The sequence below is a fragment of the Piliocolobus tephrosceles genome, chromosome 1 (genome assembly GCF_002776525.5).
Source record: "Piliocolobus tephrosceles isolate RC106 chromosome 1, ASM277652v3, whole genome shotgun sequence".
NCBI lineage: Eukaryota > Metazoa > Chordata > Mammalia > Primates > Cercopithecidae > Piliocolobus > Piliocolobus tephrosceles.
Window position 1 is genome coordinate 157,255,172 of NC_045434.1, and position 25,879 is coordinate 157,281,050.

Consider the following 25,879-nt stretch of genomic DNA (forward strand, 5'->3'; position numbering starts at 1 on the left):
CAGAATGTTGACTCCCCCAGTGCTATTAGTGGATGTCCCAGCCAGACGCGACAACCAGGAAGACAAGCTTTGGGAAAGTTTTTTCTGACTCATTAACATCATGATTTACACAAGAAAACCTCCAGCTTCTCATTTTATTTTATTTTTTAAAGAAGTTTCCTTTTTGTGTGTGTGTATAGCAAGGTGGGGCGAAGCTATGGATCCCTCAAATGAATATTCAGATTAGCTCTTACCAGTAGCAGTATTTGAACTGTTTGCTCAGTTAAATTTTATTGTCCTTTCTTAATGTATAGTGCCTATATATCCATCAAAAAGTAGCTGATTCATTAAGAATCTTTAAAAAGAAGGATATTATTTTTACACTGTTGAATTTCAGGTGTCCTGTGCCCATGCCTTTCCTATCATCTCCTATGTGTGAGAGTCCCCACCCCATGTAGCACACCTTCACATACTGGGGACTTTCCTCTTTCTGAGGAATTCACATGAATCTGGGGATTTGGGTTCTCCTTAGGTAGTGTCCCCTCAGAGGAAAATCCAGACTCCTTAGGGGGGCATTTGTAACCTGGGCCCCGTTTTCCTCCTTACCTCATCTTTTTCGGTTCTGCACAAACCTGTTTAGTTTTCAGTCAAGTGCCTTACCCTCCGGCTTTCCTCCTCCTCCTTCATTTTTTTTTTTTTTTTTTTTTGAGATGGAGTCTTGCTCTGTTGCCCAGGCTGGAGTGCAGTGGCACAGCTCACTGCAACCTCCACCTCCCGGTTCAAGCGATTCTCCTGCCTCAGAGCCCCAAGTAGCTGGGACTACAGGTGTGCACCACCACACCTGGCTAATTTTTGTATTTTTAGTAGGGACAGGATTTCACCATGTTGGCCAGGCTGGTCTCAAAGTCCTGACCTCAAGTGATCCACCCACCTCGGCCTCCCAGAGTGCTGAGATTGCTTGCGTGAGCCATCGTGCCCAACCCCACTTTCCTTCTTTTGCTAGTTCTTCAACTTTCCCTTATTTGGAATGTTCCCCTCACTCAGCTCCTGTTTTCATCCTGTTTGTATCCCACCTTCTTTGTAGTGATAGTAGTAGTATTGCATGCCTGCTGTGAGCCAGTTTTCCTACTGTGTTTATGTGTATATTTTTCCAAGAGTTTAAAATAAGCCTGTAAAATAATTATGATTCTCCTTATTTGCAAATGAGAAAACAGTCAAGAAAGTTAAAAATTATTCAAAGCCAGCTACTAAGTGGCAAGGCTGAGGTTTTCCTGAGCCTGAACAGTCAACCCTACCATGCTGGTTTTCCCTGCTGTCCTCTGGATCCGAGCAAACTCACTACACCAGCCCCACTCTCACACCTTCTCCAGAAGTGCTCTTTTCCCTTGGTCGGGTGTGTCCTGTGTTTGGCAATCAGTCAGATATTATTACCTTGCTACGTGCTTGGGTTGCTAATTCTTCTTTGGCGATATATCTTTTCTTCTCACTGAGCTGTGCTTCACAGGCTTTACACAATGCGTTTTTGTTGATTTTACTTAATTAATGATGTCCTGGAACAAGTGAGTTATTTCTCCTAGTTATATTTAGCCCAATTAGTCATTTACATCCTACCATAATATTTGCCTCCACTAATTGCTAAGTAATCTTGCAGTCCTCCAGTCTTCTTTTTCTACACTTTTATTCCCCGGAAGGAAAGACAAAAGAAGCTCCATGGCTGGAGTCTGTAGTGTATCCCATCCCCCGCAAAGAAACCAACAGAAAAATTAAGTGGAATGAAAGACCAGGCATTGCCACTAAATAGTTTGGTACTTTGAAATGGATGCCAGTTTGGCTAAATTCAAGTGTTGTCTGTTAGACAAAGGCTGTTTGTAAAAGAATTGTGAATGTAGACATGCTCTGAACTGTGCTTCAAGGATGCAAAAAAATGTCGTTGAGACTGCCTTCCTATGTGCAGAGTGGAAAAAGGAGCATTTATCTTGAGAGAGAATAACTGCATCTGATCACCCTTTTCAATTCATTGATAGAGAAATACAATTAAAGATTCCTAACCTATTTCAGGATACCCATCTACCATCTATATCTCCAGGACTTAGATAGCTTCCCCATTGCCGAGTAGTTCCCATTGATAGGCATACACTGAACTCTTCATTCATGATAACCATTGTTTCCATGAAATACATTGAAAATTTTGCACAGTTGCAAGGTACACAGAATGGATTTTGAATTCTTTAGGTTGTACGAAGCACTCCTAGATGTGATCATGAAGTTAGACACCTGGGACTGTGGGAATAAGTCATGCATAAGAAGAGTGGTTTGGCAGAATTTTAAAAATAGACCTTCCATGCTTTGTGGGTATAGTTTCTACATATTCTTGATCTTTGTGGTACCATTATATGGCTGTGGGAGGTAATCAGCTGAAGAGCTTTCTGGGAGGAGAAGCTTACTGTGGAGTGAAGACTGTGAATATGCATTGTGCGGGTCTCAGTATGGCTGTTTGTATTGAAACATCAGAAGCTACACATTGTGGGAAAAGAGAAGGAATCTTCTGGTAACCAAAGAAGTTTGAGGTGAAATATGTCTCACTGTTTCATATTCAGCTGGGGAATGTCTCACTGTTTTATATTCACTTTCTTATATTTGCTGAAATAAAAACAAATATAAGGTAAATTTGATTAGCAGTAACCTTGTTGGGTGCTTTAAAACAGTGTTTTTCAAACTGTAGTCTGTTAATCTTTACTGGGCTGTGAAATCTGTTTTGTGGGTCTTGTTTAGCATTTAAAAATATATTAAATGTAAGAAAATATAGAATAGAAGGTAGAGGGAATGGCACATAGTAAGGGTCAATATCTTTTTGTGAAACTTATATGTCATATATACACATATATACTATAAAATATATTTTTTACTGTGGATCATGGTCAAAAAAGACTGAAAGCTATTTTAAGCATGGCTGTCAGCATAGGTTTCCTAGGATATCAGACAGTGATGTGTAACCCTAACTGGATTCTTGGCTGAATGCTAGGGGAAACTGGGGCAGACTGAGGAGGAGTGAGAGGTGGCACAGTGGCTCCGGAGGCGCCGTGGTGACCTGCCAATCCTGCTCTGCCCTGATGCTGCTGCCACCTTGGTGAAGACTAAGTGCATTACTCATTAAATGTGTAGGGTTCGCTGAGAGCTCTGCCAGCAGTTTAAGATTGGAGTCTTTGTTGGCAGGGCAGTTTCAAAGCTGAACATAAAAAGTGGTTACAGTTTTTTGGTTGAGGGGGCCAAGTGTGGGGGGCCATGTAGAGAAGGATTTTTCTTGAGATCTCCTCTCTCTTTTTTTTTTTTTTTTTTGATACGTAGTCTTGCTCTGACGCCTAGGTTGGAGTGCAGTGGCATGATCTCCGCTCTCTGCAACCTCCACCTCCTGGGTTCAAGCGATTCGCCTGCCTCAGCCTCCTGAGTAGCTGGGATTACAGGCACCCACCACCACGCCTGGCTAACTTTTTTATTTTTATTTTTTTAGTAGAGACCAGGTTTCACCATATTGGCCAAGCTGGTTTCGAACTCCTGACCTCAAGTGATCTGCCTGCCTTGGTGTCCCAAAGTGCTGGGATTACAGGCGTGAGCCACTGTGCCCGGCCTCATTTTGTTTTCTCTCCTAACTCATATTTTGAGGCAATAGCTGAGTACCTTTGGTGCATAGACTGGAATGGACATTTGCCATTTGGGGGGTTGTCTAGCATCTGAACCTTCACCCTTTGTTTCTAGAGTGGTCTCCCATTGTTGCTATGGAAGCTGAAGGAAGTGCATACACATAACTGAGGGCAAACTAGGTTCAACCTCTTCGATTCCTCTTTCTCAGGACTTTGAATCTGGAGGCAGTGGTGTAAACATAGAGGTGGCTTGAGATCATTCCTGGAAGCAGCAGAGTTGGGAGTTCAGTCCTGGTGGAGGCTGTGCAAGCAGTGGTGTCCTTATCAGGCTGTTCCTCTGTCCTTCTGTCTTTCCCTTAAACTCACTTTACCCTTGGGTAAGCAGAGCTGGTTTCTGTCAATTATACCCAAGAACACTGAGTGGATACAGGAACCATGTTAGATTGCTGTCTGCCCTAAGTGAACTTAGTATATGACAGGTGAGAGGAAGTAGGTGAATGCTTGGTAGACACAAATAGTAAGATTTAGCAAGGGGTGGAAGGATTCAGGGTTGTTTCCTGTGTATTCTTTTAATTATGGGTACCTTCAAGCTTTGTCAGATGGCTTGTCAGCAAGAGATTCTATGTCTTTACATTGTGACATTTTGGAAATACATGTTAATAAAAAATGAGCTGTGTTAGGTGCAGCACAAAATGGTTTCAAACCTTTATAAGTTAGGGTTTCTTTTATTTCTGTTTCTTTTTTCAGTTTTAAGCGTTTTAGAAGCCCTGTGTATACTCACAGAAAACTGATTTCCTAGTGGGTGTGAGCATTTTATTTTAGCATTAAGAGATTTAGGGAAATCTTGAATCATCACAACAACCCTGTAAAGTAGATACTTCTGTTATTCCGAGGAAACAAACTCAACAGAGGTTAAGAAACTGGCCTGAGGTCTCAGACCGTGGGTGTTGGAGCTGGGCTCTGGACCCAGGTTAGGGTGACTCCAAGAGCAGGCTTTTCACTGCTTCTATAAGGAACTTTGGAGGGCATCTAATACTTTTTCATTATGCAGGATTTGAGCTCAGAGAGGTTAGGAGACTTGCTCAAGACCGGGCAGGTCCTAGTGGATCTGGGCTGGAACATGGGCCTCTTTCTGATTGGTAGGAAGAAGCTCGCACACAAGCTCTGTCCCTATTGCAGCCTCCCCTCCTTTCCTTGCTGTCTGCCTTTTGTCTGCATGATTCTTCCTGGTCTGCATACTCTTTCCTGTGTAATTGTCCTTGTGATTTTCCTTCTTCCTGGCCTTTTTTTTTTTTTTTAAGAACAGCTGTACCTTTCCTCTCTCTTTTTCAGTCTTCTCCATTTCTGAAAACTGAGAGCAGATTCCTCTCTCCTTGATCCCCTCTCAGCCCAAAGCATGGCCCTTGTGCCCTCTCTTTTTGACTCCCATGGTTCTTAATGTCCTCACAGCCTCTTCCCTGGGGTTCCTGTGTATATGTTAGTCTTCCCAGCTGTCAGTAGATTGTAAGACTTTTGGCATGCTCAGATACATATGTGTTACTTCTTTGGATTCCCCTAAGTCCCACACCTTGCCCAGGGCAGAGTGGTAAACGGAAAGGGGAGTGAGGCTAGAGCTGAGAAATGTGTTTGAGACCTATCTCACCTCTCACTGGCCAGTTGACCGTGGGAACGCCTTAGCCAAGTCTTCTCATCTGAAGGGGCTGTGAAACTCGAATGTGGTTATAGATGTGAAAGCCCTTTTTGAGCCATAAAGTGCTATATAAATACAAGGTTTTATTGCGATGGCACAAGTGCTTCAGAAGTATTTTTGGGATGAATGATTAAAAAGCACATATTGTGGCTGGGCAAGGTGGCTCATGCCTGTAATCTTAACAATTTGGAAGGCTGAGATGGGAGGATTGCTTGAGCCCAGGAGTGTGAGACCACCTTGGGCACCATAGTGGGAACTCTTTTCCAAAAACAGCAACAACAAAAATTGCTGGATGTGGTGGTGTGCGCCTGTTATCCCAGCTTCTTGGAAGGCTGATGCAGGAGGTTCACTTGAACCCATGAGGTCAAGGCTGCAGTGAACCATGATTGTGCCACTGTATTCCAGCCTGGGTGACAGAGCGAGACTCCGTCCCCCCAGCGCCCCCCCAAAAAAAGCACATACTATGAAGACAAGCCATTCTCCCTGCCACCCCATGTTTTGAGTGTCCATTTGTGCCACCAAGCCTTTGACCCTGGGGTAAGGATATGGATAGCTTCACTAAATCTTATATTCATTGCTCTTTAAAAACATTTTGGATATATTAGTGGTAATTAGTTTAAAAGAAGAAAAAGTTTTTTTTAAAAAAGGAAAAATAACAAAGTCTCTTGGTACAATGTGGCTTTTAGGAAGACACTGACTTTAAGCAAGTACTGCATTTTATCAGAAACTGTCTCTCACTGAATGCAGGCTCGTTGGGAGCATTGCGAAGCACCGAACCGTTGAGCTGGCATTGATTATTTAATCATCCCTAGTTTATTGTAAATGAAGCAGCACTTACGGTTCTGGGGTATTCCTGGAATTGCTGCTATAGTTAGAAGTGAGTTATTCTGTGTGGCAGGAGTGGCATATAGAAAAGCCATAATTCTGACTTCCTGACAGGAAAAATAGCAGATTTTGTATTTATATGATGTCGTCCTTTTGGCTGGAATCCATCAGCTTTACAGTATCTTGTGATACTTTCATCAGAACTGTTATTCCACGTCTCAGCATGGCAGTGGGGTTCCAGTAGCAATAGATACAAGTCATTTTCCATGGCTCTATGGGTGTGAAGCCACTGGCAGTTTCCCTGGCTTGTTGTGTAGGTTAGGCTGTTAGAAGGCTCCCTGTCCACGTGCTGCTAGGACTCCTCTCACACTGTGGCAGTGGTGCCAGGGCAGAGCATTCGTGGTGGGCAGGAACACAGGGAAGGCTGGGGCACTGCAGTGATTTTTTAAATGACAGTTCTTTCAGTCTACAGAAGAAAGAGCATTGGAGTAAGATCAGTCTCCTGGGTGGTGGTTAGACTATGAAAAGTACTAAAAAACCAGAGAAGACAGTGGTGTTGGTGATGGGAACAGTTCAGAGCAGTTTTTCCCTGCTGTGGAAAGAGCAGGGTCCTTGGAATCAGGAGTCACGTGTTTGACTCCTGGCACTCTCGCTGATTAGCCTAAAACCTCTTATGCTTTTTATGAGAATTAAGTGCAAGTGCCTAACTCCAGACACAAGATATTGAAATGCTTAGTAGATACTGTTTTGTTTTTTTTTTTCTGCTTGACTGGAACTGTATATTTCATCAAGCTGTAATCAAGTTAACAAATTATGGTCAAAATATGAGTGCTTACTGCATACTAAACTTTGTTAGGCACTTTATATGCATTAGCTGACTTAACTCTTAATAGCCCAGTGAGATAAATACTATTTTTATCTCCCCACTTACACCAAGAACATTGAGGGTTAGGAATATTAACTAACTTGCCTAAGATTACAACAGCTAGTCCGTGGAGATGCCAGAATTCAAACCCAGTTCGCAGTGACTCCAGCCCGTGCTCTTTACTGCTTTGCTGTGTCATCTGAGCTTTATGAAATGGGGCTTTGATTTGTAACGAGGCTTTTGCTCAGAATCCCTGTTTAGACTTTGCTCTTCGAAGCAGATTCATAGCCCACTTTAGTCCTCTGCCATAAAGACGATTTTATATTGCATCAATACCTTTTTGGACACTTACACATCTGTAGCCTCTTGCAAAAGAGGTACTTGATGAGGAATTTTGGAAAGTTTTGTTTGTTTTTAAAAAGAGCATCTTGCCATATTGCCCAGGCTGGACTCAAACTGCTGGGGCTTAAGCAATCCTCCTGCCTCAACTTCTCATTTAAAAGATCTTTTTAATCCTTGCACCAACCCTCTAGGCAGGATTTTTCCTCTTAGGTTAATGGGTAGGGAAACTGGCTCAGATGACAATGACTTGCTCATGGTCACACTTACTAGTATAGAGTCAGTGGGAACCTACACACCTTGGATTACTGTGCTTTTTTTTCATTGCATAATGTTGCTTACTTTGTACGTCATCTTTCATTTACAGCTGTTGCTGAACATACTTCTTGATCACCTAATTTGTGCTGAGGATAAAGCACTAAACAAAAGACCAAAACAAAAAAAATGCTGGTCCTCCTGTAGTTTTCATTGTTGTAATAGGTTTCCTCACCAAAGTTGACTGGTGCCTGCTGAAATAGTTTATTAAGACTTAACATTTTCAGTCTTAAAATTTCCTAAGATATTAAGAAGCTGATTTCAGGGCATTTTTAAATTACATATTTTTCTTTCAATTTTTCTGAGTTCATACCTTAATTCATCAACATTTTATTTGCATTTTCTACTTCAGAAATCAAAAGGTTTGATTCCTTTAAGGCAAACACAAAGTAATTCATTGTAGGTGTGATGATTTCTTTAGTGAAAATAATGAGATATCCATAGTATTTTACTTCTTGTCATTGAGTTTCACCGTCAACCAGTCTGTTTTTGACTGTAAAAATCTGGCAGTGGCCCTTGGCCAAAGCAGTCTCATTCTGATGATCATACTTATGAACATTAAAATAGTCTGTTTTTCTTTGTCCACTCTCCAAAATGTATGTTCTTCCCTTGCATAGATACCAGTCTTTAAAAAGATGCCCTTGAAAATTTAAGAGAGTTCCAGTGTTTTCAGACAGATTTTTGGAATTTTGCATCTTGGAAAAGCTTGTGACATTTTATCTATTGCAGTGAGGCTTTGTTCCAACCCACAGAATTGTGTTTTGTTTCTTTTATTTTTTCCCTCGTTGAGAAAGTATCAAATATACTTGTCTTTTTCATAAGACTGTGGTAAACTAAAGCAATCTGAGTAAGCCACAACATTTCCCTGATTTTTTTTTTTCATGTAAAGCAGCACCTACAAAATTGAGCTACAAAAGTAATCCTTTGTCATGAAAAGAAAGGTATTTTCTTTCAAATCCTTGACAATTTTATAAATAAGTTAGGGTGGAAGAATTCACTGCTATCATCAAAAACCTTCAGATTACTCATCCTGGTCCTTCCTGTTCTTAAAGCTTCTTTATAATTTGAGTTGGGAATTGAACCCAGTGAATCATGTTCTTTTTAAAGGGTATTTTGTGATTGCTCCTGGTGAATATTTCTAGCATTGATGATTTTTCCTTTGGTATATTGCAGCAAGAAACTTGAATTTATTTCTTGGAATTATCCAAAGTGTTTATTAATATAAACTGATCTTGCTCCTTTTCTACCTGCTCTAAAAATAATCAGCTAGATCACATTGTCTGGTTTATTTCAGAAGGAATATTATTTGGATGAAGCCATTACACAAATGCTGTAGCGCAAAAAAAAAAAAAAAAAACCACTTGTCATCCTGAATGAGGACAGTTGTCATTTCATATAAAGTGGATCAGCAGCCTTAGGTTTAAAGTGCTTAGAACAGTGCCTGCCATGTCTTCTAAGTGCTATGTGGGTGTTTTCTATTTTTATCACCAGAATGGCAGTTTCCTGAGAGTAGTGATTTTGTCGTTATTGAATCGACATTCAAAAGCATCACAGTTAATGCATATTGTCTAGAAATTTTGTTGCTACTCTTGTTTTCTCAAATAGTTTAATCTCTAGGCTAAGCAGCACAAATGTATACCATTTTACTGTCCTGTTCAATAATACTGGAGGTCAGTTTGAAGATTAGGTATAATGTGATTGCAATGTAGTATTACTTACAGAAGAGACAGAATGATTGGAAAACCAAACTCTCCTTGATTACTGGTTTTTGTAGAATTCTAGTTCTAGAAGAATCTTAGTGATTTTAGTTGGATCCTTGAATCTTACGTGAGACTAAGAGAAGTTCATGACTCCTAAGCTGAAGTAACACATGGTCTGATGGTGCATATTAAAAAGCTTTGTAAGTTCTGGCCGAGTGCAGTGGCTCACGCCTGCAATCCCAGCACTTTGGGAGGCTGAGGCAGGCGGATCGCGAGGTCAAGAGATCGAAACCATCCTGGCCAATGTGGTGAAACCCCATCTCTACTAAAAATACAAAAATTAGCTGGGCGTGGTGGTGCATGCCTGTAGTCCCAGCTAGTTGGGAGTCTGAGGCATGAGAATTGCTTGAACCTGGGAGGCAGAGGTTGCAGTGAGCCGAGATCACGCCACTGCACTCCAGCCTGGTGACAGAGTGAGACTCTGTCTCCAAAAAAAAAAAACCACAAACAAACAACAACAAAACACCTTTGTAAGTTCTAAAAAGGTTTATGTGGTAGCCCTTCTGAGTGGAGCCTGGGCCTGGTGGAACTTACAGGTCTCTTCCTGTCCTCAAAGGCTCTGAGTTGTGACCCTTTCCTGGTTTGAGGCATGCTTTTCAGTACTCCCCTCTGGTCAGTTTTCACTGATCCTCGGCAGCTGGTAACGGTGTGCTGTGGGGAAACCTGGGGTAGACAGGCTCCAGACATGCAGTTAGCAAACGCTGCCTATGGGCTGGCTAGTGCTGTTGGGTGCCCAAGTGTAAAAAGGAGTATTGTGAGGTTTTCCTGTTCGAGCAACTGGAGAGACCAGCGTAGCTCCTTTCTGCTACAGGACCTTTCCCCTACACATGCTGATCCTTTTGCTGAGACTGCTATCTCCTGGTTGGCTTCATGTTCCACCTCCCTGGACATCCATTGCATATTAGCTCAATGTCCCTTCCCTCCTGAGCCCCAGACCAGATGACATTCCCTCTATTTTATGTTCTCTACTTTTCCTTCATAGCATTTTAGCTCTTTGTAATGACCTCTTTCTGTACATCTTAGTTTGATTCCATTCTTCCTATTGACTGTAAGCTCCACGTCGGCAGGGACTGTATTGCTTTTGTCCTTTGAATTAGCTTAGTTTCTGCAGAGCTGTTTGAAAATACTTGTTGAAAGAGTAAATCTCTTAAGTGTAGCATCTGAAGTCCTGCTTCTGAGCAGAAGCAAGTCATTAGCATGTAGCTAGTTTCTAATTGCTGTTTTGAGGCAGGGCAGGGTGTTTATTCATGTGATTAAAACAATTGATTATGTTAATTTTTAAAAAACGTTCGTATAATGATTTTAATCTTGTTAAAATTGGCCATACCAAAATAGCCAAATCAAAGTCATCACAATCAAATTCATACTTGTCTCCCCTGCCAGGCTTTCCGTCATTACTTTTACTTAAGTCTTACCCACTGCAGAAAGCCTTCCCCAGCCAGCCCTTGCCAGTTTTAGTGACCAGAGCTAACAGCATCCTGACGCACTCACACTATTGATTTTAGGTTGCTTTCGTGTTTCCATTTGTGCTGTCTCCAGCCTTCTATTGTAAGGCCGTGTGGGGATGTTGGCCTGGTGGCCTCAGAGGTAATCTATCTCCCTCTCCCCCTTTGCTGCTGCCCTGTAATGCCTGGGACTGCGCTCTTCCTAAAACTGGATTCTGATAAAATGTGTTGAGCGGCCAGGCAGAAAACTGAGGTGATAATCATTGTTAATTTGAGAACAAATTTTGAAGCACCAAGGTTGGTGGCTTATTATTTGCAAAAATAATTTGATTCTACTGTTAAAGAATTTGTGAGAAGCAACAAGGACAGCTGCTGAAATAATACAAAGCTCTGTGTGTGTGTAGACAAGGTTGGGGGAGGGTAATTCTAGAAGGAATGAGAAATTAAAGTGTGCATTTTTGGATGCCCTAAACTATTGTTCACAGAATCAAGAGGGGGTTGTTGATGGAACAAGCACAAAATCTTCATTTACATTGGACAGGACACTCCATCTCAGGAACCAGAAATCCCTGGCTTCCTTTCTTGATGAGGTGAAGTTATTATCCTCTTTGACATTTGCACCCTAAGATGTCTCTCTGTCCTCTTGATGTCCTAGGTCATTTTTTTTGTTTTGTTTTTTTCCTTCTTCCTCCCAAATGCTTTTTCTTGCCTGCTTATGGTTTGGGCTGCTTCCTTGATGAAAATGCCCTCTTATTTTCAGATGCAATTACCTCTGCCACTGATGTATTAATTTTTGTCTTTAGCTCTTCTCTGAAGAAGCTTTGGAAAGTAGAGAAGAAAATCCAGTCTGCTTCTTGGGGAACACTGGACAGCTGAATAAATGCAGGTATGTAGATTTGCATATTTTTAAAAAAGGAAAATATCTGGCTTTAAAAAAATTGATGAAACCATGTTCTTGAGGCTGTAGGGCTATTGGTGCTATTGCCTTTAATTTTTTAAAATTGATGTATTTATTCATTCCCAATGTTGAGTATGCTGGTTAAAAAAAAAATCCCAACTACGAAGGTATAGGAGGTACAGGGTAAAAGTTAAACTTCCCTTATAATCTCTCCTAGATGTTCACCACTGTTAACAATTTATTGTATGTTCTTCCAGATTTTCATATGCATGTGCATAATCATATTATACATGTTGTGAATATACATGATCATACTATCCATATTATGCTTTTTTCACTATGCAGAATGTCCTGTGCATCTTTCTGTGTTGATTCACATACAGCTTTATGTTATCCTTTTTGACAGCCACATAGTAGTCCTACCTGTTTTGTTTAGTGAGTCCTCTCCTACTGGACATTGTCAGTTGGATTTTTTCCTATTTCAAACAATGTCACATCTTCTAAGTATATAATTACATGCATTTGCCTGTTTATTTCCTTAGAGTTAAGGGGTTCAACACTGTCTTTGGATTCTTCCCCTGTCACGTCTATAAAGAATCTCAAGGACAGAGATTTATCTTACATTATGAAGCAGGCTTTTAGCTACACTGTTTTCCATCACAGTTTTTCAATGTGGGATGGGGTTAGGGGTTTAGTGCCAGGTTTTTAAGTGGTCTTGCTTGTTGATCTGAATTTCAAGGTAAATTATGAACTTACTCTTTCAGGCTGGTTTCCAGAAGATTCTGGTCTTCAGATTTATTTGGAAATTAAACAGTTAAAATAGAAAACTTCTCAGTTTGTAGCGTTGAGGCATATCTGGTTAATGTCCCTCTTTTCAGAATCTCTCCTCACCAGGGGATCTAATAGACCAAGCAAATGAATTTGGTGAAGAGAACTGTGACTGCTGTCTGCCCTGTATGACTTTTCTTGTTTGGGGGAGCCTCCTTGGGTCATTCTGCAAGCACCCACTATGTGTAAGCCTCTGTGTTTCTTATGGATGTAGAGACAGATGACTCAGTTCTTATCTCAAGGAACTCACAGCATGTGCAAGTTAGAGAAAGACAGATAGGCATATGAGTAAGATGCTCAAATTTCCTGTGGTTAGTGCAGTGGGATAAGTTTAGGAGCAAGAAGCGAGGGCCTTAGGGAACGGGATGGAGGTTCAGAGAAGGCTTCCTGCAGGAGGCGATATCTGAGCTGAATTCTAAAGAGTGTGTGCCATGCAAGGGATAAGGTAGAAGGATATTCCTATAGAGGAATCAGTGCGAGTGAAGACAGGAGGATGAGAAGCAGCGTTGGGTAGGGGAGGATACGGTAACAGTGACAGCCTTGTGGGTTTCAAGCATGAAGCAAGAAGCTCAGAGTGATAGAAGATAAGGTGAGGAAGGCTGGCCGGCCAGATGATGGTGGCGGGGCTCTGTTTCAGAGTCTCAGAATTACTCTGTAGATTAATGGGAAGCCCTTGGAGGATCTGATATGTGTTATGGAGACATTAGGGGTTTAAGTGAAGGTTGGCTGGGCAGACAGAAAGAAAGTAGTAGGAGTGTGGGGTCAGCGAATTAGTTTGTAGCCCATTGGTATTGGACAAGAAAAAGAAAGAATGTGTAGGACTTTCCCTTGTTTCTTTCCTCCTTTCTGGCTTTGCCCAAGGCTAAGTTGCTGAGGTTGGTTGTTGGCCCTAGTTGCCCTCCCTTTGGAGGGTGCTTCTGTGAATTACTTACTTGCAAGCTTCTCACCAGGGTTTTCTAACTGTTCCAAGCAAGGCTTCCTCCTGCCCTGCTGCTGTGTCAAGGTCCTGCTGCTCCTCCTGGGGTGATAGGAACCGGGCTCCATTCATTAATTGTTATGGCCCTTTCATGTGACTTACGAACATGCATTGGTCATCATTTTTGTGCACTGTCTCAGGTGGGGATGTGAAGAGAGATAAGATACGGTTCATGCCCTCACCATGCTTGCTGTTTAGCGGGAGATGGACATGAAATTAAAACAGATTCTTGCCATAAGTCTGTTCAAAGCTTGCGTGATTCCAGTAGAAATAGCAGCAGAATTGGTAATTAATAATCAGTCTTTTAACATCATTGGTTCCAGAAGGGGCTACATTTTTCAATTACAACCTGGGTGCAAACGAAGAAAATAAATTCAGGCCATGTCTAAAATTATTCTGATTTTTGAAAATACGGTCTGACCATATTTTCAAAAATATATAATTAATGAATTACAATTCATTAATTAGTATGCATAATTATTTTCCATGGTTTCATCTCTTGTAAGATCTGACATGTTTGGTTTCCAGGAAGGGAAGGGGCAGGGGAGAGGTATGTATCCAACACCAAATGTTTCTGCTTTTTTACCTTCAGAACACTCCCTTTTGCCATAAGAACTGTAGCGCATAGAGTGACCACATAGTCTTGTTTTCCTTCCCCAACAGTATCTAAATATAAAAGAGGACTGCAATGCCATGGCTTTCTGTGCTAAAATGAGGAGCTCCAAGAAGACTGAGGTGAACCTGGAGGCCCCTGAGCCAGGGGTGGAAGTGATCTTCTATATGTCGGACAGGGAGCCCCTCCGGCTGGGCAGTGGAGAGTACACAGCAGAGGAACTGTGCATCAGGGCTGCACAGGCATGCCGTGAGTACTGGCAGCTGCCCAGGGCTGGGGGTTTCACCAGTACACTGGTTCAAAAGAAAATCTGGGGGTCTCTGCCCCTTGGAGCTCTGCTGAGCAGAAAGAGTTGTGGACTCTGGAGTCAGAGGTTCCTCCCTACTTCCGCCACTGCCACTTGTAGGGGACCTTAGGCCAGTGATTCTAATTCTGAGGGTTTCACTTTTCACTTTCTTCATCTGCGGAGTGGCTTCTTTCTACTTTGTAACTGATGAACTGTAAGATACCAGGGAATGACGGTTGACTTCTGTGGATCCAGGCTCAATTCTCATTTCCCCACATCTGTACAATTGGAATAATATCAGCACTAGATGAGGTGCTACGTAAAGCACCTGGGACTAAGTAAGTCCCTGCTCAGCAAGTAGCATCTCTCAATAGCTGAATAATTATTCAAAACTTCTCCTAAAATGTTTGACCCCTCCTTCTGCTGCCATGACCTGCCCTCCTGTGCGTGGTGCTGAGTTGAAGTGAGAAGCTGAGTGTTAGTTTATGGCTTAGTCAAGTTGCCAAGTTGCGAAAAGGACAATGAGGCTCTCAACAACACAAGCTGTTTTTTCTCCTTTCATCTGAGAGTTGTCTTAAAGTTAGCCTGTTGCCCTCAGAAGGTGGGAAACCAAAGTCCCTTTCATCCTTTGAACTTAAGGACATTGGCAGTTTTTGCTTGCCTAATTTTAAGTGACAAGTTAAATCGTAGAAATTAAAAGTTAAATCACAGATCTAATCCACTTGGATTGTGGTGATGGTTGTACAACTCAGTAAATACACTGGAATCTGTTGAATTGTACACTTAAAATTGAAGAATTTTATAATATGTAAATTATATCTCAAAGCTGTTTTGAAAAGTTTCGATCAACTCATTTAATGATGATGAAGTAGCCAGTTGTGATGCCATACAGCCTGATCCCTGCTTTACTTCTCCCACCTTTAACCCTCAGAACAACTCTGAGGGGATAGGATGGTTATTTTAATAATAGCTTATCTTGTTAGTAATACAGTTTGTTTAGAAAACCTACCTTCTTTCTGATATTTGTCTTTCTGCCGAAAATGCTTCACACACCAGAGTTTCAGTAAAAGGGGAGAGGCTCATGGTATAGGGAAGAGCGTAGTAGGCTCTTACTAACTAAACCTGACACAGGATAAAATGGGCTGAGGTATAGATTATTAGTGGGAAAAATCCAGTAATATTGCAAAGTTATTTTGACTAGGCAGCAGCATGTACAAATAATCATCTTTAGACAGCAGCTTTAAATGTATTTGTAATTATCAGAACACCTAGATGTAAATCAGTGGTTCTAAAGTATTTTTTTAAGACTTTGTTTCTTTTGTTTTCTCCCTTTCTCATTGTGATTTGGTTTATAGTGTTTATTCTCTTCACCAAGCTTTTTGCCATCAGCATAGCAGATATAAACCTCACTCAGTTTTTAAGCAAGGGTCATTTTTGCAGTCATTGGGCTGCCGTTAATGAGGGACCAAGGAGCTGCTGGGAAAGAGATGAGAGGAGAGAGCCTGTGAGTGTGAGGATAGACACAGTCACTGGGCCTCCTATAATTCTGGGCTCAGGATCAGCCAGGTTGGGGTGTTGGTTTCTAGCCTACCTTATAGAAAATGAGTGATGTCTCTTCTGTAACTGGCTCAACAGAATATTGCAGAAGCTCATTTCAGAAATATGTACTGAATGCCACAGGTTCTTGTAGCTCTCACTGTTACTATAGAAAGTGATGTTTGAGGGCAGTATTGTTTTCTTTCCTGTTTTTCACCTCTGTGGGGTAAAGTTTTGTTCTTTTAGTTCTTATTGCTTCACCTCCTCAGTAGCTGTGTCTTGGTTTGATTCTCAGCTCTGCACTTTACTAGATGAGTAACCTTGAATCAGACTAAATCTCAGGAGACCACAGATTCTTCATCTGCAAAATGGTCAAAACAGTATTTACCTCATTAGATATCAGGAGGATTACAGGGTAATACTTTTTTTTTAAATTTAAAATTCTAATATTTTTTAGAGATGGGGCCTTGCTTTGTCCCCTAGACTGGAGTGCAGTGGTTCCATCATAGCTCACTATAGCTGTGACCTCGTGGGCTCAAAAGGTCCTCTGGTCTTAGCCTCCTAAGCAACTACGACTATAGGCATGTGCCACCATGCCTGACTCATTTTTATTATTTATGGAGACGAGGTCTTGGTATGTGGCCCAGGTTGGTGTCGAACTCTTGACCTCAAGTGATCCTCCTGCTTTAGCCTCCCAAAGTATTGGGATTACAGGTGTGAGCCACCAGACTCAGCCAAAAAAAGAATTTATTTATTTGTTTGTTTGTTTGTTTGTTTGAGACAGAGTCTTTCTCTGTCACCCAGGAGTGCAGTGGCATGATCTTGGCTCACTGCTACCTCCACCTCCCAGGTTCAAGCAATTCTCCTGCCTCAGCCTCCCGAGTGGCTGGGATTACAAGTCCACACCACCACGCCCGGCTACGGGGTTTAACCATGTTGGCCAGGCTATTCTCGAACTCCTAACTTCAAGTGATCTGCCCTCCTGGGCCTCCCACAGTGCTGAGATTGTAGGCGTGAACCACTGTGCCCGGCCAAGATAATAAATTTAGAGTCTGTTAACCTGATGCCTGACACTTAGCCCTCGGTAAATGTTAGTATTATTGTTTTACTACTCAGCACTTTTATATAAAGAGAGATGTCTTTGATCTTTCTGTTTATGGGTAGTAATACTGTTAGAATCAGACCTGTGTTAGAATTACAGACAGTTTCATGAATAAAATAAGTTACACTTCAGATATGTAAGTGTTGGTGCACATTCAAATGTGGATATGTATTAAGACAGGCTGAGTTTCCAACCCAGTCCACAAAAGCCACTTTATGAATGAAAACCTATAGCATATTTGAATTATATGTCCCAATAATACTGAATCCAAAAGCCATTTGCCCATGTTCCCAAGGAAAACTTCCCTTTAAAGTTTATCTCCATGTTCTTGGTTTATAAGAAAGACTAACTTCTGAAGGGTAACTGTTCACATTTCTTGAGAAGCATGGATTGAGGTGTTCAGGAGAGCGCTAGATAGCTGCCAAGGTGTCTGTAGCTTCTTAACTCAGTGTCTGCGTTGGAGAGAGTCCAGGCCTGGGTGGACTGGGCCAGGGAGGGGCCCTGTCAGTGTCAGTCTCACTGCAGATGTCCGATTTGGGAAACAAATGTCTATTACCTCATATTCTCCCGGGTTTTTGTCATTTAAGTTTACCTCATCTTAGTTTGAGGCCTGGCTGCTTATGAAAAAATGCCAGTAATAGCTGATTGTTGGCAGTCATTCTCCCTCTCAAACTGCCTATATTACAGGTTCATAACATTTTAATCAGGGGCGTAGAAGTGAGTGACTTCATAATCTCCCTGGTCTTTCCCATCATTATCGTGTTGACGGAGGCAACTGGTGGAGTGGAGAGGCAGGGGAGCACTGTTGGGCCAGCTTTGTGAAGCCATATATCTTCTTGCTAGTTGGCTACTAAATAAAAAATATTTGTGATAATCATACAGAGTACTTAAGAAGTATATTTATTATTAATGGTAATAGATTTTAATCACTGACAAAAATCACTTTGGTTATTATTTATTCTAATATGCGTTTTGCATACTACTGCCAGGAATTTGTTTGCATGTTTGATATATAATCACAGTGTGTTAGAATTGTTTAAATGCTTTCTGTAGGAAACAGATGGAAGATTTCCCCAACTCCCAGAGTGTTTCTGATTAGCAAAGTGCACATCAGGCAGGATCTGTGAACCTCTCAGATAGGGGGTTTTTTAAAGCTGGATTTGATAAGACTCTGCCTCGGATACCTGTAATGAAAAATGTCATCAGAGTTTTATTTTTAAATGATCTAAATTTGGTTTGCCAGGAGCTACAGGGCATATTTCTGGGGAGTCATAGTTCTTGATGATTATGATCAAAACAGCCTGACTGAACCTGGTTGGAAATCTGTTTGCCCTAAGAGGATACAGGTGACCCAGATTCTTTGTGAATTCCTTATCTTTGCATATATTGGGTTTAGAAACAGATGGCCAAATGTATCTGCCTTAATATTCTGATGTGGTTTTTTACTTTTCCTCAGGTATCTCCCCTCTTTGTCACAACCTCTTTGCCCTGTATGATGAGAACACCAAGCTCTGGTATGCTCCAAATCGCACCATCACCGTTGATGACAAGATGTCCCTCCGACTCCACTACCGGATGAGGTATGGGAAGTACTGACCTGGTACCTGCCTGGCTCCCTCTGCACTGAGGGACAGTGGTCAGCCTGGGGCCCTGAGTCACTTACCAAGAAGTATTGTAGTCATTTTTGTAATTTGTAACTTTTGTATTTGCTTGATATGAGAAAGGACTTCTTCAGTATTTGGAATACAATTCAAGATGAGTTTGATCACCTTCCTCTGCCACATTTTAGAAAAGAAATCTTGATAATGCAGAGGTGTTTTGAATGGAATTAGTGTCCTGCAGCAGAGATTTTCAAATGGGTAATCATAGTTATGAATTTAATTTAGTGGATTCACAGTTATGAATTCAATTTAATTTAGTGAATTTAAGAAAAAGAAACAGGAGAGAATAGATAATATCAGCATATATACATAATATAGTTTTTAAACTTTTGAGATATGTTTTATATATATATACACATATATATGTATGTATGTGTGTATTATATATAAAGGTCATGATATAAAATATTTTTCTTACTAAAAGTTGAAACTAAAAAGCTTGAGAAACATTGCCTGAAGTGTTAACTAGAAATTTTAGGTTGGCCTTGCTCTCTGGGAGTGGATGTTTTGACTACTCCTAGAGGATTTTTGGCTGTGGAGCTGTAATTTTTCTTCTGATGGGCACCTGCCTTTTTTCCCATATTTCAGACTTTGTGAAATGTCACAGTATATCCCAAGGTGACACAGTCAGTACTTCAATAGCTGCAGTCTCCTGAGTTTGTAAACAAATCTGTTCAGTAACTAGAATGGAAAATATGTTAGTTAGATACTTGCTGAGCAGAAGTTAACATGTGTGTTTAGCAGTGGAGATTATAAATAGGGTGGATCCTTTTTGAAACGCAGGTTAACGTACATAAGTATTAAATCAGTAGATTAGCTCAGTTGCTAATAGAATGCAGGGATTTGCTAGAAAAACCCGCTGAAATCTCAGAGGCTCTTCACAGTATCATAGCTGTTATTTTTGGGAGAATTTGGCGGAGTTGTCACCATTACAAAATGACTGGGATGTTTTTCTCAGTGGACACTGAACCACATCTAACTTTCTTTAATAATTATCCTAGAGCCGACTTTTTCCTGTTTTTTTCTGTACTTAACCAAACTCTCATCTGGAGAGGAAAGCTGTGTGCCCTGGAGATTTCAGGTCCCAGCTGAGCCTTCTGGCTATTGGCTTTGTTTTTCCACATGTAATCTTGCTTTTTGTGGCCTGAGGATTGACTGTGTGATCAGCATGAAATAGGTTGTTGCAGTTTGAAGTCTGCAGGGGATATGTCACTGGGCTCTAATTCTCTCCCTCTAGGTTTCTGTACTCAGCTCAGAGTCTAGAATGGTAACTTTTAGGACTTGGAAAAGACCTAAGTTACCTAATTCAACTCTCATTTTTTTTTCAGTGGAAAAACTAATGCCCAGAAAAGGGAAGAGAGTTAACCCAAAAATTTACATCTAATGAATTGTCTTACTAGCTTTACAATTCTCTGTGAGGCATTAGTCTTGGTTGTCTGAATGTCTGGCTATTAAAGGCTGTCTTTACTGTTCCCTCTTTCTATTAGCTGCCTGAAAGTGCAGAGTTGCTTCACTTTTAGCACCCTGACTCTGTACCCAACATTGTGCTTCAACAGGATATTGCTTTGTTGCCACAGGCTCTTTGAACTTGAAAAAAAAAAAATACCATCCTAAGCTAAAACATTTGCCTGATGACAAACTACAAAAATTTTGAAACCTCATAATCTCACCACTAAAGGAGGTGTAAATGAAAATAAATGTTGGTGATTTTTTCAGTGGAATACCAGCTCTACTTTGGGAAATATTCTTTTATTTCAATTATCATTTTCTGTTTTTGGATAATGCTTTTGACAGTTGTTGTTTTATAATATATCTTAGCATAAGACAACATTCTGTATTCCTTTTCAAAAAGTATTTTCTTACTTTTTTAAACAATTGAATTTCACTGTCCATCAAAAAATTTTGTAGAAGTGTAAAGAGAATTCTTTGTGTATAATATCTGCATATAAACTTAAAATATGCAGTTATCTGTACATAATTTTCTCAAAAACTTGCAATGCATATCTCTGATTGATGTCTGTTTGTCTCCCTGCTTTGTTCCTCCACGTCATTCTGAAAAATAATATAGGCAGGTATCATTCTATATTTATTAGCGTCATTTAATTTTTTTTTTCCATTGGCATGCTATAGTATCTGAAATTTTTGTGTACCAGGTTTGATGAACACTTGGATAATTAATTTTAAAAAGGTGTGTGGAATGTCTGTCTTCAGTGTGTCTGTAAGCTTGGCCTTATGGGTGATAAGGAGGGTACTGATTCTGGTAGTCACAGATTTAAAGTTTTGTTAATATTTTTGACATCTTATTAAGGAGAAAGCTGTCGGCCTTATTGTAGACTCCCTGATCTTCTGTTTACCTTTAGCCTTTGTTCTAGTGGAAAAGCTACACATTATGTTTGGTCTCGGCCTGGTGCTATCTGAGTATCTGACCTAAAGGGTTCCAAGCCAAAGATGGTCCCACAGGGCTCTCAGCAGCCTGGAAGAATATCCTTATTCAGACCAGATTGAAGATTGTGTTCTGCCCAGAGGGAGTTTGTTGGGCCCTCATCTCTACCAGGTCCAAGGACTCTTTCTCACAGAGACTCAGTAGGATGTGGAAGAAGAAGGCCGTGGCTCGGTCAGCTCAGGGAACATCTGCCTTTTTCCCCTCTTGCCACCTCCCCTGGCAGTGGAGGGCGACCTGTCTCTCTCCTTGGCACCTCGCCAGAGACTCTTCTCTCTTGGACAATACCCTCTATCTTCGGGATCCTTTTCTTTCCTTCTCTCGGGAAACTTTCCATATTGTGTCTACTTCTCATTCTCTTATCACTGCCTTCCTCCACCATCAAACAGCATTTACCCCTCCTGTTGGTCATCCTGTCAGAACCCCTCTTTGAACCTTTGTAGCTGGTTCACTCCTTCCTTCCTGCTTGTCCCAGGGAGAGGATCATGGCTAAGTTCTCCTGGGCATGTGCTCTGTTCTACCCTTGAACAGCAGTGCCAGGCCTGGGTACAGCATGAGTGGAAGCCTCGCTGCCAGCTGATAGCTTTAGCTTTTCACTGTCACCAGCATGTGGTCCCCCTCACACATGCGGAGGGTAAGGGAAGAGTCCAGCAGCTTCAGAGGCCTGATGTGGCTTATGCTGCCCATGGCTCTGTTGATGTGTGATTCTTTCTGTGTGTGACAGAGACACCAAAGCCCACAGTCAAATTCTCACTTTCATAAGTTACAGGGAAGATGGGCTGTTTAGAATCATTGAAGATTATAAAAATGTTGGTTTTTACCTTTAAAGTAATTTCTTTGTTTATCCTTTCCATGTTAATTGCCACTCCCCGAGTTTATTCATCTTTTGTTTAAAGCATGTGTTCAGGTACCAGGCACTGGGATTCAGTGGTGAGCAGGACAGCTGCAGCCTCTGCTTCCGCACAGCTCATGCCATTGCTTGAATAATGCCACAGGCATCTGCTTCTCTCTGCCGCTTCTGTCTTCCATGGGGCTTCCCTGCCGGGAGAGCGTGCCTCATATGTGCTTGGCTTTCGTTCTTGCCTCATATGTGCTTGGCTTTCATTCTCTGCTCTGCCTGCTTTGCATGGTCCAGGTTCTATAGCCTGGCATTTAATTATTCTGTTCCAGCTTCCCTTCCTTGGTACTTTTTCCCCTCCTGCCACCTCCCCTGGCAGGGGAGGGCGACCTGTCTCTCTCCTTGGCACCTCGCCAGAGACTCTCATATGTCCAAGGACAACTTATTCTTTAAGCACAGTGCCTAGAGCACACACTTGTTAGGGGCCCATAGAATGCCTAATTTCACTTAAAATCAGAAAACATAGTTGAGAAATATAACTTGTAATATTTCTTATGGAGGAAGGGAAAAGTGTTTAGGGCCTATGAAAGTCACAGTGTAGTCCTGCTTATGACACGTGCCCCATTGTGGGTTGCTGGATAGTTGCTACTGGACCTGGCCGATTGCTCCCAGAGACAGGAACTCACGGAGTTTGAGAAACATGCCTGAGAGCCCTCTGCATCCCAGTCCCTACCTCGGGGCCTGACTTGTTTTAGGCTCTGCAAACATAGCACAGTGACAGATGTTGAAGTGTAGCAGCAGCTTTTTGCAGGGAAAGAGGGAGTTGTATTTATTGCTTCTCTATGACATGGTTCTTTTCTCATTAGTTCATGTGCAAGTCAAGGGAAAGAGACCTAGGTACCAGCTGAGTCTATAGCCTAGAGATGGCCCGGGCTGGCTTGGCTCAGTCACTTCCCTTAGTCACTTCCACACATTCCAGAACTCACTGTGTTTTTCTTACAGGTGACAGAGGAAGTTATATATGGAGGGTAGGGTTAGAGGCACCAACCCCCTGTGCAATTGACAATCCATGTATAACTTTGACCCTCCAAAACATAGCTACTAATAATAGCCCACTGTTGACTGGAAGCCTTACCAATAACATAAAGAGTTAACACACAAATAGACTAGTAACCTGTATATATTTTATGTATTCATAATGTACCTTTTTCTGAAATTTTAAAAAATATTTCTATGCCACACAGTTCACCAGTTAGTTTTTTTCAAACTGTTGCAAATCTCCAAAAGAATTTTCAACATATTTATTGAAAAAAAAAAAAAATCTGTGTATGAGTGGACTTCTGTGGTTCAAACCCATGTTGTTCAACGGTCAACTGTAGTAGCTAAGAGAACAGGCTTTTGTAGTTATAGGTCACCTAGCCTCTTGGACTCTCAGTTTTCCTCATCTGTAAAATGAATGAAACCTACCTTGTAGAGTTGCTTTGAGGATTAAATAACATAATATATATATAAAGTGCTTGTTAACTCGTTTCATGATGCTTGTGGTAATGTTTGGGCAGCTCTCTTTTAAAACCCTATTCATCGTGTAAAACACACCATTAGTTTAATAGCAGCAATCTGGGAAGTAGGAAACACTGCCATGTAAGCTGTATATCTTGATTGCAGGATGAAACTAAATTGCAGGAATATTAAAATGTCAATCGAATCGGTCTTGGATTCGAGGTAGAATGGGCTTAGCAGTGCGGCTGATGGTAAGCATGCAGGGAGCTGTGGCCAGCACGGAGTTCCAGTCAGCAGGTGTTTCCCTATTCTGGAAGCATAGTGAGAAGTCAGAGGAGCTGTCTTTGTGATCTTCGGGAAGTCACTTTAGCTCCCCGAGTCATAGAAGAGGTGCTGATGGGACACTTCTCACACAGTGCTAGTAAGAAGGAAAGACATGGTAAGGGCTGCAAGGGGCAGGGTTGTCTGCCTGCTTCTCAGGGCACTTCAGCCTCCGGCACTGACCACTGTTGGTGAACCAGGACGCCCTGCCCACATCTGGGTCCCCTTTGCCACAATTGGCATTCATTTTCCTGCCTTCCAGGTTCTATTTCACCAATTGGCATGGAACCAACGACAATGAGCAGTCAGTGTGGCGTCATTCTCCAAAGAAGCAGAAAAATGGCTACGAGAAAAAAAAGGTTCCAGATGCAACCCCTCTCCTTGATGCCAGCTCACTGGAGTATCTGTTTGCTCAGGTAGGAAGTTTGGGCCCAGGAGAAGCTAGAGCTTGTGGGGTGGGAGAGGCATTGTAGAGCTCAGACCCCCTGGTGCAGCTGAACTTGGTGGTGCTAGGGTGCTTTATGGCCTGTTCTGGGTAAGTTCTTGCCACACCTGGAGTTGCCCCAAGTGAGGAGACAAAAGGCAGCATTTCAGCATTCCAAGAGGCTGGTTATCCAGCTTGTGGGCTTTCGGGCTTCCCTTCTTTCTTATTCCTTTCTTGTTCCCCACCTCCTACCATTTTATTTTTCATTCCTATTAATAGCCTTGTGTGCAGAGGTCAGAGGGAAGCTCTACTTGAAAGAAGATGTAATTCAGCAGGGCTGAAGAAGGCACTTCTCAGCAGCCGTAGTAATGTTTGGGGAGGAAGGAGATGGCCACTCTGTCACTGGTGGTAGGGTAGAAAGATTACATGCTAGAAAAAAAAACAGAAGAGAAGTTAGAATCACCTGAAATTACATTTACTCTGAGATTACTAAGATTTTTGGTAGTATGCTTCCTGATTTTAACATGCAAATTTAGATACTATGTAGATTTTGAAAATATTTTATGATTTGTTTTATAAACTGCTTTTTTATTCATCTGATTTTTTTATTGTTTGTCCTTCAAATGTCAATTAAAATATTGATCTTCGTTGTTTTAATGACTTTATAACAATTCATTTATTCAGCAAATATTGACTGGATGTCTGTGTACTGTTTGCCTCAGACATTTGTACCTGCTAAGGTGCTAGAGATGTTGGAGTGAACAAGACAGACATGGCCTCTGCATGCGTCAGATGTACATCAAATTAGAAAACAAGCAAATAAAATGATACATAGATAATACATAAGAAATTATGAAAATGTGGCACATATACACCATGGAATACTATGCAGCCATAAAAAAGGATGAGTTTGCGTCCTTTGTAGGGACATGGATGCAGCTGGAAACCATCATTCTTAGCAAACTATCACAAGAAGAGAAAACCAAACACTGCATGTTCTCACTCATAGGTGGGAACTGAACAATGAGCTCACTTGGACTCGGGAAGGGGAACATCACACACTGGGGCCTATCATGGGGAGGGGGGAGGGGGGAGGGATTGCTCTGGGGAGTTATACCTGATATAAATGATGAATTGATGGGTGCTGACGAGTTGATGGGTGCAGCACACCAACATGGCACATGTATACATATGTAACAAACCTGCACATTATGCACATGTACCCTAGAACTTAAAGTATAATAAAAAAAAAAAAAAGAAAAAAAAAAGAAATTATGGAAAGTACTGTGAAAGCAGAAGCTTGTGATAGAGAATATGGAGAAGGGGGGTTGAATGGGAAGACCTAATTTAAATCATATGATCAGAGAAGGTCTCTCTAAGGAGTTAACATTTATAATGAATCCTGGAGAATAAAAAGGAATCTGCAATTCTAAGAGAGGGGTGAGGGAGTATTTCTTCCGTTTAGGGTGTCTCAGCAGCAGCACTACTGACCTTTTGGGCCGGATGATTCTTTGCTGTGATGGCCTGCCCTGTGCATTGTAGGATATTTACCAGCACCCCTGCCCTCCACCCAGTAGATACCAGTAGCACTCTCTCCTTA

At 41.5% G+C, this 25,879-nt stretch overlaps 1 protein-coding gene across 3 annotated transcripts in view; it reads left to right on the forward strand.

The window, feature by feature from the left end:
- Nucleotides 1–25,879, forward strand: part of JAK1 (Janus kinase 1) — a 132,954-nt gene that overhangs the window by 68,177 nt on the left and 38,898 nt on the right. For all 3 annotated transcript variants that reach the window (XM_023210216.1, XM_023210224.2, XM_023210233.2), the window contains exons 2-5: nt 11,660–11,742; nt 14,222–14,420; nt 18,552–18,675; nt 24,118–24,271. In XM_023210216.1, coding sequence (XP_023065984.1) covers nt 11,737–11,742; nt 14,222–14,420; nt 18,552–18,675; nt 24,118–24,271 — 483 coding nt within the window. In that variant the 5' untranslated portion in view covers nt 11,660–11,736. The remainder of the gene's footprint in view (nt 1–11,659; nt 11,743–14,221; nt 14,421–18,551; nt 18,676–24,117; nt 24,272–25,879) is intronic.